This window comes from Schistocerca americana, chromosome 2 (genome assembly GCF_021461395.2).
Source record: "Schistocerca americana isolate TAMUIC-IGC-003095 chromosome 2, iqSchAmer2.1, whole genome shotgun sequence".
In the NCBI taxonomy this organism is placed as follows: domain Eukaryota; kingdom Metazoa; phylum Arthropoda; class Insecta; order Orthoptera; family Acrididae; genus Schistocerca; species Schistocerca americana.
This window is the reverse complement of record NC_060120.1, coordinates 369,006,879-369,024,920: the sequence shown is the minus strand read 5'-3', so window position 1 is coordinate 369,024,920 and position 18,042 is coordinate 369,006,879. Positions and strand designations below refer to the sequence as shown.

Genomic DNA, 18,042 nt, shown 5'->3' with positions numbered 1-18,042 from the left:
TAAATGTACATTTTTTATTTCCACTCCTTTGTCGCATCATTTTAATCACCATATGATTTTTTTCATTTGTTCTCTTTTTTTCTTTGTTTCTTTTATGTCATTATATTGAACATTGGCACATAAGAATAAACGTAAAACTATATTGCAAAACAATAGTATTGCATAAAGTTCAGATTCCAGTATTTTCAGCAATCACAATTCCACACTTAGATTCTGAAGGGATTATTAGGATAATGAAATTCAAGCAAAATGAGGAATAGAAATAATGAATGCAATGACATTGATGGAAAATAGAATGATTAAATGAAAGATATTAATATGTAATTAGTACCTAAAATTAATTAAAATCATGAGAACAAAGGTTTCAAGCAGGAAAAGAATGATAGGAAGAAAAAGGAGAGCAAATGCAGCAGTTGATATGATGATTAAACTGACGTAATGAAGGAACAGAAATAAAAAATTGCATTTAAACCAGTTAGTTGAATGAAAATAATGATCAAAATAATTTCAATTAAAAAAAAAAAGTACCTGACGCGATCCAAACCCACAACCTTACATATGTCAGTGCCTTACCCTATCCATTACACTATACAACTAAAGTCCACATCATGTTGGAAGGCCGTTCTGCGCGTCCCCCTCCACTAGCCACTGGCAGCCATTAATATGCATTCTCTTTCCAAGCAGCTAGCAACAAGAATCTCTCTTCTACATGCTGCACTTCACGACAATCAAATTATTCATTCAACTGTCAGTTGTTTTTTTTTTTTTTTTTTTTTTTTTTTTTTTTTTTTTTTTTTTTTTTTTTTTGTAGCTGTGTAGGTGTGAATATAAATGTTTAAGTGTGATTAAAAAAAAGCCAGGTGATGGCAATAACTGAATTTGAAAGCAGGTCTCCTACTGTTGACAGTTGAACTCACAAAAACTGACTCCAGAGCCGTGTGGCATCAGCAAGAGAAATATAAAGAGAACTGTAAAAGAAAGTGCCAAAGCTGTAGGAACCGCAGGAAAATTTGGTTTCGTGTCACCTGGAAAGCATCAAAATCACAAGGAACCTGTAACACAAATGGATGGTATTAACAACGTTGTTTTAAAGTACTCCATGTGAATGATGAATGCCCAACATTACAAAAACTTGTTACAGTTATGCAGGAGAAAAATAGCTTTAGTGGTAAATGCTTCATCAGTGTAAAAGACGTTGGTTCCTGATATGTTAAGAATAGAGTTTTTTGTTCAAAGAAGTGACATAGGTGCAGCACAAACTACATCCCATATAAAGATTCATGATACAAAAGGAGGAGGTAGTTCAGCAGTGTACTACCTTGATGGAATATGGGCCAATTAGAAGCTTTCCAGGAAGCTCTGCTGGAAAATGCGTATTGGTACTGGCGGTTTTAAAGTTTTCATAGGAACAGGTTCTCAGATAATTATTCTGCATGCTGAATCTTCCTATGGTTTCGTTCCTGAGAGTAAACTTGTATTTGCGTATAAGAAAAACAGCAGTGACTACCATTCGGAAATGAACACTGTTAGTTTCGTGATGTGATTCACAATTCTTGTCATACCTTGCTTCGAAGTTGGTCATTGTCAGTTATAATTAAACTGTTACAGGGAAAACACCAAGTATAAACACCAGAAAAGCGGATATTTTTCCCTGACTTAAAAATAAAAATACTAAGCACAGTATAAACTAGACTCGTGCCGATGTCCTGCAGCTTGTTAATTTATATGGGTCACTTGACAGAACGTACAAACTTGACTTCCTTGCACGTGAATGGGGTCACACAGTTTTGCGTTTACCCATGCATCACTGTCAGTGTAGCACTATGGAATTAATGTGAGCAAAGGATAAGGCTATATGGGAGAAGGAAAACACATTCAAGATAATATTCACTGAATCGCTTGCGCATGAGGCAATAGACAACATCCCACCTGTAGTGTGGGCACATCTGTGCATGCTGAAAAGCTTCAGAAAGAATAATTTCACAGGGAAGTGATGGTGGATATAAGCCTTGAACGTATCACCATAAATTTACAATCAGATTGTTCGGAAACAGACTCAAATAGACATGATGGCGCTATTTCGATGTAGACTGTGGAACAAAGTAATAATATTTCTTAGTTTTAAAGACTTGTGGTTTAAAAAACATGTTTGTCAACATTTCAGTTTGATACATAATAATGAGAACTTCCTAGCCTTTTTGATTAGGACTTTGTATCCTTTAAATTACACAGACTTTAATGTTCAACATATTGCCCAAGGAGAAGTTAAGCTTCTCCCACCACATTTTTTGTACGCTCTAATATGCAAGAATGCAGCTGGATGAATTCGTCAAAAGTCCGATATTTCCACATGTAAACCCCTGTCATTTTCAAGGAACAAATTGGATAAGGCCTTAAAATGACAGTAACTGTTACTGGTCGAGATATCAGTGGTTTTTGATGTTATCGGTCACTGTTCCCTGGCGTTATTCGCAGTTGATGGTTAACTGTTTGCTTGTTCAATGGATTATAAATGTGGTCTCTCACTGCAATGTCGAATGAATTAGTTTACACTCATAATGCCCATTAACAGCGAAAAATATGACAACTTACTGCCCATTTTTACAATAGTCTTTTCATTAGTCTTTCCTACCACTAATTATTTTTTATGCACAGTGATTATGCTTAACTACAGTCAAACACATCACGTGCACGCACGCTCACATGCACACACACACACACACACACACACACACACACACACACACACACAAACCTTATACATATTTTTCAAAATTCTATCGAGCAGAAGCAGTTGTCAATCAAATCCAATGATTTCATGTGTGCTTCAAGTTGATTTTGTAATGTATTAAATGTTTACTTATAATAAAGTTCAGATCACAGTAAATGATAATTATTGCAAGCGATTTCAAAAATCTTGTTATTAGACACTTATCATTGTGAGAAAAATTTTCCTTCGTGTCTTCACAAAGCTGTGTCAGCTGTTCTCACCTCCCGACCTCACACATAGTAAATCTGTGGAGCAGTGGACGCAACATCGTCCAGATGTAAATTAATATTTCTCTCATGACGCCTGATCAAAATTGGTTTTAATATTTACTATTCCCCACATAGATTTGAACATATAATATGATGTACCGTTGGAAAATGAGCCTGACTTTTGTCTGCAGCAACACTGTTTGGCAATGTGGGCTTTGCTGCTCTCTGCTGCCACACATGCATAGTTCTCATCCCTCCACTGCTCCGCCTCGATGCGTGGAAGCACCATCTTACATGACACAAGCTATAGTCGATATGATGCTACTTTTTTAATGCTATTGAACCTCATGCAGAATTCTGAATCCTCTTTCCTGTAACTCGCAAACAAGGTGATAGCTGTGATCTAAACCTACATCACCATATAGATGATTTCAAAAAGTTGATCCCACTGCTGGGGGCCTCTCCTTGTCAGTTTCAAGATAAGCAGTACTAATAGCTCTTGAGAAACAATATATTGACTAAGCCAATGTTACTATGCTGCAGAATCCATATGACGGTGCGACAGCTTCTGTTAAATTTCATCAGGATTGTGGCAAGTTTAGAATTGAAAGAGGAAAATTCTACACTCCAGTCTCTTTTTTACTTTTCTGCTCATTTCTTTTGCTGTCCTAAATACAAAAAAAAAAAAATTGTCAACTGGTTCTATGAATTCGCTCTTAATTTATATATATTTTTGGTATGGTAATTACAAATTCTTATTATAATTGACTTCAGCTTACTTGCAAACTTCTTTCATTAGATGTTGAAGATAAACAGTGTTGCCAGCAAAATGAAGGGCAGTTTTACATGTTCCATTAATGTGTATTCATTTCCTTACTTTAAGGATCTGGGAACTTACTTTTGGTCCATTCCATCAACTTTCGGGCATGCATCTGCGACAGCAATATTTCTTCTTCTTATATTTCAGCTTTTAACCATCCAACCACCTCCCGAGAATAGTTTAAGCCCAAGTGAAATGGTGGTTCCTATTTATGGCTCTGACTGTAATTTCATATGTGATCTTATACGGACCATTGTGCTTTATTCACCTATAAAACTAGCTAGCTAGCTGGCTTTCTTGTTTATTAAAATCCCATGTTCTTGTGAAGATCTTATGTATATTTCAGGGAAAAGTCAGATAAGTCTATAGTTTTTACACATTGTAAGTCCCTTTCATTTGAAGTAGAATAATTGAAACATTGCTTCCATTTTTCAGGAGTGTATTCATTGATGAGCATTATGTAAATATCATCACAAATTCCCTTTGTATTGTTTTCCTCCATTTCAACTCATTTCCTTTCTCCCTTCATGCTGTGGACCACACCTTCACTTTTTCATTCCTCAGATAACTCTATGCACCTGCTTTGATGCCAGTTTTGGAGTGTTGTGGTTTTTACTACTATCTATCTGTTTCAGAATCTTCACTTGAACCAAGTTAACATTTGTATTTCCTTCCTCAGGTAGGAAAAGTGGGTTGGTTGGGAGAGGTAGAAGAGGAGAAGTCACTGGAACTAAAGGGTTCCATTTAACCTTAATCAGTCCCAACTTCTGTTTAATTTATTCTGAAAGAATGTGTTAACATAATCATGTTGTTCCTCTCTGTAAATTCTACTAATGTATATAGTAGATTTTGCTTCTGTCATTAGCAATACTTTAATAGAAGTTTCCAAGTGAAGAATTGTTCTTGAGTTTTTGCCTTAGATGCAAATCTCTTTTTAACGTCTTGGAGTGGAAGGTAATTAAAAAGTTAAGGACTACAAGTTAAGAAATTCTGCTTCCATGGAAGCAAAATAACAGACAACAAACAAAACAAGGATGACATGAAAAGCAGACCCAAGGGCAAAGAAGGCATTCCTGGCCAAAAGAAGTCGACTAGTATCAAAGAGACTTAATTTAAGGAAGAAAGATATAAAAGGTATCCCCAATTGAAAAGGAAACCTTCGCTGTAGAGGTATTGTGTGTAATCCTGATGTGTTTGCCAAGAGATGTTGTGGTGGTATCCCAGTTGCACAAGCATAGTTAACAGCTTCACAGCAATTCCCTTATTTTTGAAGTTATTTCTACAGTTTGTTGCATTATTGATTCTTCCCAATCAGCACAAAGAGTGGTCAGCCAATGTATTTGCACAGAAAGGAAGCATGTTTTATAAATTTATCAAAGGATGAAAGAGATGTATGAAGATAAGTGTCTTGGATGGTGCACTGTATTCTGGTGGTGTCATCAAAGGAACTGTACATTCCGTAAACACGAGAAGCTTCATTATGGCTTTCAGTGAATCAGAAAGCAGTGAGAATGGGTGTTTGCTTGACCCATATATTGAGATACACAAAGGAAGTAACGGATTTCATTGCTCAGATTGTGACATGATGAAATGTGTCACCACTTCGACCCTCCTTCTAAATACACGAGCATGGAGTAGCAACAACCTGGATCTGATCATCTAAAACAAGGCCACTCCATCCCTAAGGCCAGAAAAGTAATGCTCAATCTCTTTTTCAATGAAGCAGGTCCTCTGCTGATCGTCTGGCTACCATTGTTTGCAACAGTTAATGTGAAGCAGTATTGCAAAATGTTTCTGAGGCTCAAATAGGCCATCAGGACAAGATTATTGCCACAGGTGCCCCATGGAAGTGTGATAGGTCTATTCTTGAATGAGACTTTCACTCTGCAGCGGAGTGTGTGCTGATATGAAACTTCCTGGCAGATTAAAACTGTGTGCCGGACCGAGACTCGAACTCGGGACGTTTGCCTTTCGCGGGCAAGTGCTCTAGCAACTGAGCTACCCAAGCACGACTCACGCCCCTTGCAGGTTCGCAGGAGAGCTTCTGTTAAGTTTGGAAGGTAGGAGACAAGGTACTGGCAGAAGTAAAGCTGTGAGGACGGGGCGTGAGTCGTGCTTGGGTAGCTCAGTTGGTAGAGCACTTGCCCGCGAAAGGCAAAGGTCCCGAGTTCGAGTCTCGGTCTGGCACACAGTTTTAATCTGCCAGGAAGTTCCGTCTCAGGACTGTTCTTATTCTCTATAGACATAAATGATCTGATGGTCAGGGTGAGCAGCAATCCGTGGCTTGGTGCTGTTGTGTATGGGAATTGGGTACAATTTGAAAATAAATGCTATCTGATAGGAGAGTGGGATTTTTTTTTTTTTCTTTCTATTTTTGTTGTAGCAGTTTATTTATTATTTTTCCTTTTCTGTATGAGGTTGTCAATAAGTGTGTCATAGCCATTTAATGAAACTATTTGTTTGATTATGCTGAGTTTGTCACGCTTTGTATATTTATTCAGTGATATGTTACTGGCTCTTTCGACTAGTTCTCTGTGTGAAGCATATTTGTGTGTTGGAGGGTAGCGAAAGGAGGTGTCTGTTGTTTGACCATTTGAAGGTGTGTATATTGTTTTCTTTACTATGTTCAAGCCTAGAAAGGTGATGTTACCACTGTTTTCATATTCAAATGCATATTTTATATTTCTGTCTTGCTTCTTCTGTGTATTGCTGCTATAACATGCTGCCTAAATATCTTAAGTGCTATGTGGTTTATGGCAAATGCAAAAATGACAGTCTATATAGTAACACATTGTTAAACCATGGTATACAGGCTTTCCAAGCATCCTTTTGAGTTGCTGTACATTATTAGCGTTAGAAATAACAATTATGTATTAAAGTCCGATGAGAATAATAGCAGCTGCTGATACATTTCATTACTGAGCTTTCTTACTACACAGAATCCATTCAGGAAGAAAGAAACTGGATACTGTGCAACTGAATTGTGAATAATAATGTGTGAAATGCAGAAACATATTATTTTGGATTACATTGTGATCACCATTAGCTAACCAAGGAGTGAGCACATTGCATTTGTTTCAATTAAAGTTCCAAGTCCAAAGATTTCATTGTGGCAATGATATTTCTTGTACCCATGATAAAAATGTTTTAGTGTCATGAGTGATCTGGTGAAATTTTCCTGTACATTCTTTCATGGAGGGAACAAAAGTGTCATTCAGATTCATTACGGTCTGTGTTTTTTGTTACAGGGAAAAGTTGTTAGAAGGAAGCAAGAACTACATAAACTCTGTGAAGCTAACAGAGCATACGCACATTACCGATGGGGATAGATGAAAAAAAAATACTTTTGTACTTTTTGGTAATTGCCTTCCATGCTGCAACAGCAATTGAAATTTACATTGACATTATAAGTCTGTAAATACATCTGTAGGTAATAAAACATTACTTTATTTGACCAAAGACTGATACAAATTTATCCATGTGTAAAATTTTTCCAAATCTTAAACTCAGCTTAAGTTTCTGTGAAGTGGAGTAACGCCTGAGGTAAATATACACGTCATTTGGTTCATCTGCTAACTCAGACAACAACATTATATCTTCTTTACCACAGATGGTATCAATACGGCGACCATAGAAATCCAGATAAGAAATCTTTACAAGGCTCTCAGATGAATTGAGGTACAATGCTCCTACTACATTAGTGCCAAGTACACCAATTGTGTGTAGAGCAAGTGTCCCCATTGCACCTGCAAAAACAGTAAAAATAAACTAGTTTATGAGAAAGGAAAGAATTATTTATTGAAAAATAAAAGTATAATTGCTTAGAAGTTACTGCAAAAATCACCATTAATGTAAAACAGACTCTGAAGGGAATGAGAAATCACAATATTTGGGGTGTTGTGCCTCACGAATGTTTTAATATAAAATAGGTGGATGATGCTTTTGACTTTTGCATATCTTCCTATGCACTGTTTTCACAATAGCATGTTTCTCACATATTTGGAATGTTAATTAGTTCCTTTAGCAATTCCAGTTATTTGTAAAATCCACTTCTAGGTTTTACCAATGACAAATATTCATATTTACATTGCATTGTTCTTATACTGTCATGACACTTAAATTCCAAAATGTTTATTAATCGTTATAAAGATGCAACACACTGCATTTCCCTTCAACTTTGCTCTCTTGCTCCACACTCCTAACAGCACAAGTGGAAATACATGGGTGAGTCAAGTATAACCTTAAAACTGTAATTAAAAATTGACATTTTGTGCCATTGTTCTATCAGCTGTACTGTTACCAGTGAGGTAAGGAATGCCCTACAGGGGGCAGCATACTACAGACAAGCAAAAAGCAGCCGCAATACCAGTTCAGAATGGCTGCCCTGCTTGTGACATCCTCCAAGGAAGAACAGCATTCTGTCATATGTTTCTGAAGCAATAAAGGCACAAAACCTATTCAAATCTGTCGGTGAATGAGGGCCAAGTATGATGATGCGTGTCTATCACTGCAGCAAGTGTGTGAGTGATGTTGAAAGTTCGGAAATGGCCTGACTTCTGTGATAGTTGCTCAGTGACATCAGGCATTCCGTGCTATGACACCAGTCTACTGCAGCAGTTGATGCCATGGTGATGGAAAACCGCCGAGTGATGATGGATTAAAAAGCCACAAATCTGAATATTCGTCAAGGCACAGCACAGCACCTCGCATCATTCACGAAGTGCCCAGGTTTCATATAAGTGTCTGCAAGGTGGGTGTCATCAACAGCTCGGTCCAGAACTGAAAGACCAATGCGCTGATGTCGTGGAGAACTTTTGCGGAGCTTTCAACGAGAAGGTGATGGCTTCTACATGAGAATCGTTCCAGGAGATGAAACCTGGGTACACAACCAGTAACAGAGCAAGGAAGGAATGGCCCCGTTGCTTATCAACAAAAGCCAAGGACTTCAAGATGCAGCCATCTGTAATGAAGGTTTTGCTGACTCTTATTTTAGGATAAATGAGGCGTTGTCTTTGAATGCTACACAACTAGGGGAAACACAGTCACCAGTACATCATATTCTAATAAGTTTCAGTAAGATCAAAGCAACATGGGCCTCTGACTACAGGTGTCATTTTGCAACATGGCAATGCTTGGTCTCGTACTGCCTGTGCAACCATCAATGACCTGCACCTTGATACTCACCAGACCTCACACCAAGTGAATATCACATGTTTGGACCACTCAAAGGGGCAACAGGAGGAAATAAATTTCATTCTGATGAAGAGGTGCAGCAGGTAGTGTACGAGTGGATAAGCACATGACCAAAACTGCCGTCCCTAGTGAATCCATGTAATTCCTACACACTGGAACAAGTGAGTTGAATGACAAGGAGACTATGTCGAAAAATTATACACTTGTGTTCCACTTTTGTTAAACAAAAAATTAAAACACTCTTGTACACGAGTGAACTGTGCTGAAAGTGGAGAGTGTATGTCAAAGTGCACTGCTTCTCATATTTGGTGGGAATCTGTGCTGTTTCTGCATCTGTATCACTACTTTGCAATTCACATCCAACTGCTTGACAAAGGGTTCACAGAACCACTTTCACACAAACTCCACTCCCTGGAGTGGAGTGGGGGGGGGGGGGGGGGGGGGGGCAGGGTGAATTAACACTGAAACCTTTCCATGCGAGCTCTGATTTCTCACATTTTATTACAACAGTCAGTTGTCCATATGTAGATGTGACCCACCAAAATATTTTTACATGGTGATTGAAATTTTGTGAAAAGGTCTCACCACAATGGAAAACACCTTTGTTCTTTAACTTACCACCTAAGATTGTGTACCATATCCAAGACTCTCTCTCCCCTATTTTGTGATAATACAAAATGGCCCTTCTCTGAACTATGTTGATGTCTTCTGTCAATACTTCCTGGTGAGGATCCCAATACCACACAATACTCTAGCCGAGCACAGACAAGCATAGTGGAGGCAGTCTCTTTAGTAGATCTGTTGCACTGATCAGTGCAGTGTTCTGCCAATAAACAGTCTTTGACTTTCCTTTTTTCTCATAATTTTCTGTGTGATGGCTCCAATTTAAGTTGTTGGTAATTGTAATCCCTCAACATTTAGTTGAATCGACAACCTTTGAATTATTATTATTTTATTATTATTATTTATCCTGTACTTAGCAGATCAGACATTGAATTCCAGAAGGCTGACAATAGGCACTAGGGATCAGCTGGTGCTCACATGTGTGTTGTTGTATTCTGAAGTTTATAGAAGATTGCAGACAAAAAGAAAGCCTTATTTGAACAAAAATTGGAGATTTGATGTCTTAAAGAAATTGAGCACTAAGTATGAGCTTGCCTTAGCTCCAGTTAAAGTTAAGAAGTCTCCATTTATACTTCCAGAATATGATAAATCCCTGAGTAGGAAATGTGGAAGCAGAGTAGAAATAATATACAAATCCAAGTGGTTCACCTTTTTTGCATCGCCACTTTCGAAAGACAACAAGCTGCCACCAATGATAGACACTGTGCCAAAAACAAGTATGGAAGAAATGACCCATGAGTTAGTTACATGTTCCGTACATCATCTGAATGATTTTCCTTTATTAAAACGATGTGGAACTAGTCACTTTATAGGATGTGTGTACAGCTTTAGGTTTAACATTAATGGACTTCTTTTTTCTTCTGCAAGTTGCTAGTTTTTAAATAAAAATTTGGCTATGGTGTACGAGGTGAATGAGAAAAGTAATGAGACTTATTTTTTATCCACCAAAGTTTTTTTTTCCCTAACAACAATACTGTCCCCTTCAAAATAGTTCTCTTTGGCAGCAATACACCAGTGGAGTCGTCATTCCCAGTCTTTGTAGCAGTGCCAAAAGGTCTCAACTGGTAGGTTGGTCACACACAAAAAAAGGTCACTAAGACTCAGATCAGGTGAATAGGGGGGCTGTGGAGCAATAGGATTGCATTTTGAGGTAAAAAATTCCATGATAGAAACGACTATGTGATATGAGGTACTGCAGGATGCAGCATCCACTTGTCTGCAATGTCCGGTCTCACTTGATTCAATGTCTCCCTGAGTAAGGTTCATATTCAACACATTCTTGGCCTTGCCAGTGAAACACTTGTGCTATCAATAAGAAATGTTCTTCATAGGCCTGCTTCACCTTTACGTAGGTCACACTTGAAGTTTCCCCAAGTTTAACACAAAACTTGGTGGCACAATGTTGCTCTAAATTCCACTGTTCCATTTTCTAAACACACAACAAAAACACAACTTCACTGATGGCACTTTCAAAAACCACATGATGTCTGTATGAACCTGAAACTCAGCCCGAGGACCTGGAAGGAACAAACACACCAGTCTACACAAGTAGAACAACACAGCATTGCCAGATCTCTCTCCATGTTGCCAGGCTGATTACTTTTCTCACACACCTCGTAGAAGTTGTCCAGTAGAAATAATTTCAGATTAGCTTTAAAACTTGCTTTGCTACCTGACAGATATTTTATTTTATTAGGGAAATTTAAAAAAAATAATTGTTGCTGCGTAGAAATTTCTTCCTCATTGATGAGCTACCCCCTGAAAATTATTCCATAAGAAATTATATAGTAGAATATGCAAAAAAAAATGTTATGAGGTTCACGTGTTTGCAAGACCAGCAATTATATGAACAGCAAAAGTAGATGACCTTAACTGTTTGAGCAGCTCAGTAATACGGGTCTTCATCAGTACATACAAGCAATAATTTGGACCATTCTATCTCATTTACTGACTCCTGTTTATGTACTACATTAATTGGTACCATGATTTTATTGTGCAGAATTGAATATAGTCTGTTTTCTCAAAATTTAGTGTTTCCATTTTCAAAAAAACTCTCAATTCTTTGAAAAATGTCATTAACCTTATCACTTGTTGTTCTGTTTGTAAATAGATTTATTATAACACTAGTATCATATGCAAAAAGTACTAATTCTGTTTGATAAATGGAAGTGGAAGGTCTTTCACATACATAACAGTAACCCAAAATTGAACCCTTTGTGATTTCTCCCTAGTCACTAAAAGTCTCCCTTTTTCCAACATTGTTAGAACTGTTAAGCACAGCTTTTTACATTCTATTTATTAAGTATGAGTCAAAAAATTTTTTGTAAAGCCATCAGTTCCATAAAACGTATGTTTTTCCAAGAGAGTAACATGATCTACGCAATCAAATGCCTTGGAAAGACCACAAAAAATTGCAACTGATGATATTTTATTGTTACGGCTGTGAAAGAATGTATAAACAGCACTCAAAGTTGGGCAACTCTTGTGGAATCCAATTAGAAATTTTTTTCTCCTTAAATGTGAGGCTATTCTCAAGTACAGTCAACTGCTCAACAGTTGCACATCTATTCGCCTAGTCACATCTCTGCAGCCATCATTCACCCATCATCTATGGCCCATGGTGCACCACAGTGGTCTCGGCGCCAGGTTTGGTTTGCCATGAACAGTATATTTTAACCAAGGCAACACATGAAAAAACTTATGCTTTTGGGAAATTATGCCACCTTTAACCAGCGAGCCAACAATCACATCCTTTTGGACATCAGATACATCACTACAGTTCCACATTACGATGAGGGCAATCTTCCACATCTCCCCAACACACTTTATATACCCTCCACGTTCATGCTGCTAACTGCCATCTGCGAGTGGCTATTGCACCCTGACATTAAACATCAGTGGTGGCCTCATTAATGTAACTGGACCATGTAGTTTTAATCTTATTGTCAGCATTATTAATTTCTGTCTTTATGTGCGTATTTCTGGACACTTAAGTAATTTTCCTTAAAATACTACAGTTTTTCTTGTAGAATTCAAGTGGTGTCGGCTCTTGGCTTGTTCGCCTTTACATAAATCTCTCTTTTCCTCGGACATAATATTTAGACACTTTTAGTTACCTATTGCTGACTTTTTTTAATGAACTTTCTGAATATTTTTTTTAGGAAAGCTGCGTTCAAATACTGACAATACAAAATATATTGACATTCACATTAGCATATCTTTCCATATATACCTCATCTCGTACTACCTCTTTAAACTTATTCTTAAAACATTGTAAACTTGTTTAGTTAATAAACCCCTCTGCTTTGCATGAACATGACTCATAGCTGTAAGGTGTTATGTCGTTTATTTTCATTACTCTATGAGGACATGAAGTATCCTTTTATTACTTTTAGTGACATATTTACATTTTTTATGAGATCAGTTTTACTTATATTTGTTCTGTCAGGGCTATGATCGTCTTTCTCTCAATATATTCCAAACATTCCTCTCAGACTTCTTTAACACATGTTGCTGATTTTTTTGGAATACCTGGTAAAGGCACAAGATTTGTATCAGAGCTTGTCTTCCTCTTTGAGCCTGCAACTACCTCTTCCGAACTAGAACACTCGGTATGCTGTAACCCGTATGGAGCATACATATTCATAAATGTTAGCTGCTTTTGAACAAAATCATGAAAGTACACTTAACAGAACATTTTCAACTGTTAATTCCACTGTTCCCTTAAAATCGGTTGTCAATAAATCTAAAGCATTTTCCACAGTGCAATGAGCTTTGTCTATACCTGTATAGGCCTATTCATTTTATTGAACTGTTTTTCATACACAGTGAACTGAGTCATTATGTTCTATGGTAACAGAAAGATGTTAGTTATCAGCCAACAGAAAATAATGAATTCTTATGTTTTGTAGCCGGAAATTGTTTTGAAAAGTATACTGCTGACACTTTCTGTTTTTTTTTTCTTTTAAAAAAAAATATATTCCACTGTCTCAAAATTTTCCCATCATCCCACACTGCAATAGGTAAATGGGAAATACGGAAGCGTCCGATCCCAACCGTCTGCTTTGACCCATGACGTCACAAATATGGCGGAAACAAACACACACACTTTCCACAAGAAGCCTAATGACACTAACGGGACAAGCGCGGGAAATGGGGTGTTTTGGGTGGGGGGGCAAACTAAATATAAACAAATTTAGACGCCTTGCGTAGCTACAATGTGTAAGTGAAGACAGCCATGCATGAATACCCACCCACCTCCCCAGGGGTCGTAACCCCTGCAACCCATAGAAGATAAAGATGCTTCAGTAGCTGATTAGTGTTTTTTGTCTTTTTAAAAAAAAAAATCTCATGGGATAGAACGAACAGATCAGAAAGATAAATATAATAAACTAAAACAGAAATTCGAGGAAACAATTAAAATAAGTAATAGATGTTTTTAAATTAAAAAAAAAATCTCACGAGATAGAACGAACAGATCAGAAAAGTAAATAAAATAAGATAAAACGGAACTGGAGACAGCCACACTCAAACCAAACTCGCGCCGTCATGACGTCACACTCGACAACACCCTTACGTCACGGGTCAAAGCCGACGCGTTGGATCGGACACTTCTGTCGACCCGGTAAATGAGCAATGTCAGGATGAGCTTTGTAATTAAAATAAGGGCTTCCACTGTATTCTGGACAGTGAGTGGTAATGTGTTTGCCCTCAATAGCTTCACTACAATTTGGGAAATTCCATTTCCTCTAAATCTGCAAGTTCATCCCAAGCAGCTTCTGTTCCAGCTGATGACATGCTAAAACACAATCTTAAAAAAAAAGATTAATATGCAATTTAGAGCGCCCGGAGAAAACGGTAATGTTTGCATGAGGTGTGCTTGCTTGTATGAATGTGTGGGTGTTTCCTTTTCTGAAAAAGGCTTTGGCTGAAAGCTCAATGTGTTAAGAACCTTTTAGTTGTGCCGTCTGCAACTGAACAGGAATCTATCCATTTCATAATATTGCAACAAGCCTCACTAAGCAGCTTCGTAATCACAGAATAATGAATGAATTATCATGGTCAAATGTTTATATAACTGCAAAATTGTTGTCAGTGCTATACATCCACTTTTAGAAGCTTCATGAAGCACTATCTTCTGATACAGATGTATATTGCTACTACCTTAACAGTTTATGGATTAACAGACGTCTTTGACACTCCTTTGCCAACTCTCAACTAAACTGTCACCTTTCAATGTAACGTAGGCCTCAGGCTGGGCTAGATATTCTGTTACAATTTAATCCTGAAACAATTAGTTGCCGCACCAAGAATATGACACACTGAGGAACATGAAAATCCTGGTCTTCACAAGGTATGTGGTCAATTTCTTTTTCTATGTTATACTTTACTTCATTCTATGCATGAATAAGATCAAGATGTGGACAGCAGACGCTCTTTTTCTTGCTATATTTATATTTGCATTATATTTATGAATTCTACTGTTATTTTCAAATAATGCCAGATTCTTCACAACTAACTTCATAAAAGAGTAAATATATTGTTATGCTGTTGTTAGTAAGCTTTATGTTTTAAATAGTCACCTATGTGAAGTGTCCTTTATCTTGTCCAATCAATATTGTTGTTAGTGATACACTATGTGATCAAAAGTATCCAGACCCCCCCCCCCCAAAAAAAAACATACGTTATGAGTGCGCTGTGCTGCCACCTACTGCCAGGTACTCCATATTAGCAACCTCTGCTGTCCTTGGGCATCGTGACAGAGCAGAATGGGGTGCTCCGCAGAACTCACGGACTTCGAACATGGTCAGGTGACTAGGTGTCATTTGTGTCATACATTTGTACGCGAGATATCCACACTCCTAAACATCCCTAGGTCCACTGTTTCCGATGTGATAGCAAAGTGGAAATGTGAAGGGACACACACAGCTCAAATGCGCACAGGCCAACCTCATCTGCTGACTGACAAAGACCACCGACAGCTGAAGAGGGTCGTACTGTGTAATAGGCCATCACACAGGAATTCCAATCTGCTTCAGGATCCACTGCACGTATTATGACAGTTAGGTGAAAGGTGAGAAAACTTGGATTTCATGGTTGAGCGGCTGCTCATAAGCCACACATCACTCTGGAAATGCCAAACGACACATCACTTGCTGTAAGGAGCCTAAACATTGGACGATTGAACAGTGAAAAAACATTGTGTGGAGTGACGAATCGCGGTACACAATGTGGCAATCCAATGGCAGGATGTGGGTATAGCAAATGCCCAGTGAACATCATCTACCAGTGTGTGTAGTGCCAACAGTAAAATTCAGAGGCGGTGGTGTTATGGTGTGGATGTGTTTCTCATGGAGGGGGCTTGCACCCCTTGTTGTTTTACATGGCACTATCACAGCACAGGCCCACATCGATGTCTTAAGCACCCTCTTGCTTCCCACTGCTGAAGAGCAATTCGGGGATGGCAATTGCTTCTTGCAACATAATCGAGCACCTGTTCATAATGCACGGTCTGTGGCAGAGCGGTTACATGACAATAACATCCCTGTAATGGACTGGCGTGCACAGAGTCCTGACCTAAATCTGAAAGGACACCTTTGGGATGTTTTGGAACGCCGACTTCGTGCCAGGCCTCACTGACCAACATTGAACCCTCTCCTCAGTGCAGCACTCCGTGAAGAGTGGACTGCCTGACATTCCCCAAGAAACCTTCCAGCACCTGATTGAATGTATGCCTGCGAGAGTGGAAGCTGTCATAAAGGCTAGGGGTGGGCCAACACCATATTGAATTCCAGCATTACCGATAGAGGGCGCCACAAACTTATAAGTCATTTTCAGCCAGGTGTCCGGATACTTTTGATCACATTGTGTATATCTTACCTTGTACAGAACAGGGTAAAAGTTGTGTTGGTGTCCACCTTGCAAATATTGTAGTTTACGTACAAAATATGTACATTAAATACATCAGAATATTAGGAAACTAGCCCATTATTTAATATGTTTTCTTAATACACCTCTCAGTTTTAGTTCTATGATGAAAGGTGCATTAAATATGGGCCAAATATGCATGAGGCCACGCTACAGGTCAGTCTGTCACCACAACCTTTATGTGACATTCGTTGGATATGCAAATTAACAATTACCACATTCCTACCGAACATATACCTCAGACAAATCTGTTTCACAACTACAGGGGAAGGGTTCCAATATCTCATACTAGCGCTCAATTTAATGAAACATATTTTTCAGCGTTAGCTGATGGGCGATTATCCAATATCCAACAATACTTTTGAATAACTCATTTACTGCTCCTTTTGTTGCTGAAGTTGTGTATGGCTTGATTAAGATGAGTCATCAGCAGAGAGCACAATTGCTGCTAAATGTATCGAATACTAGAAAAGAATTAGGCTAGTGCTATACCCTTCAGACTATTCTGAAAATTATGATTTTTTGATTATCTTATGTTATTCCGGGAAGAAAAGATATTAAAAGATACGGCTTCTGAGGATCTTAATGCGTATAATGGATCTTCATGCAGCTTACTAGTGACGTTTCTCAGATGAATCGGAGCCGTTTTAACATAATTTTCTTTCAAAGTTGTTTTAGATACTATTAAGTAACGAGGTCAATATTCAATCTGCATAAAATAACCAGTGACGAACCTAAAATAAAAACCGCTTTCACAGTATCAGTTGGCACCAAACCAGCTACTTCCAAACACAGCGCTGTTGGAATACTCAGCGCAGTACAAAATGTTTGATACCACTTCAGTCTGGATAGATTTCTTGCAGCAAGAACATACTGAAATTTATAAAACGGTGTATATACATCAGAAGCGCCATTTGTATTTATGCTTGAAGCACTATCGTCAACGTTGTTTATAGTATTTCCAAAACATCGAAACATGTTCTCACAACTACACTTCGTATGTAGAAGCATAGTCTTCATCCCCCTGAAATGCACTTTTGTTCTCCCGTAACGTACTACTATCCTACTAAGGTCCGAAATGCTGTGCATCTTTATTAGATTATAGCTTCTAGCACGTAACAACAAACTATTTCGGTATCTCTCATGCCTCCAACCAACGCGCACTTCACTGTTTACATTATTTGCACTTTGCGTTTGCACTCCCATAAAATGTCAAAGATGTTCTTTGAAATATGTAATCAAAATGCTGACACTATCGACCATAGACCATATATAACAATCTATGGTCTATGATGTCGACAGTATATCGCGCAAGATACCTGTGAAACATACAAGGAAAATATTCAGTGCTGTTTTGCGGAGTACAGACAACTTTTCCGATAACTCTCTGAACACGTTTGCAATCAAACAATTATTATGAATATGTTGACATACATTTTATCTCAGGCATATCTGACGACTTTAGAGTCACGTACTAGTGCCATCATACAGGTATCGTT

At 38.1% G+C, this 18,042-nt stretch overlaps 2 protein-coding genes across 2 annotated transcripts in view; one reads left to right on the top strand and one right to left on the bottom strand.

Moving 5' to 3' along the window:
* Window positions 1-7,258, top strand: part of LOC124595014 (28S ribosomal protein S7, mitochondrial) — an 88,455-nt gene extending 81,197 nt beyond the window's left edge. Inside the window, exon 6 of the mRNA XM_047133563.1 lies at window positions 7,048-7,258. Coding sequence (XP_046989519.1) covers window positions 7,048-7,128 — 81 coding nt within the window. The 3' untranslated portion in view covers window positions 7,129-7,258. The remainder of the gene's footprint in view (window positions 1-7,047) is intronic.
* Window positions 7,227-17,769, bottom strand: LOC124595013 (transmembrane protein 186-like). Its single transcript, XM_047133561.1, has 2 exons — window positions 17,278-17,769; window positions 7,227-7,545 (listed from the first exon to the last, which is right to left on the bottom strand). Exons 1-2 carry the CDS (start codon window positions 17,747-17,749, stop codon window positions 7,241-7,243), a joined length of 777 nt encoding a protein of 258 aa, XP_046989517.1. The 5' UTR covers window positions 17,750-17,769; the 3' UTR covers window positions 7,227-7,240.
* Window positions 17,770-18,042: the final 273 nt, after the last annotated feature.

Bases quoted from the DNA above. Each gene is read 5' to 3' on its own strand.
- LOC124595013 (XM_047133561.1), bottom strand. From the start codon at position 17,749: ATGGGAGTGCAAACGCAAAGTGCAAATAATGTAAACAGTGAAGTGCGC. The intron at 7,546-17,277 runs GTTCGTCACTGG...CTGTTTTTGCAG, and splicing joins GAAAGCGGTTTTTATTTTAG to GTGCAATGGGGACACTTGCT.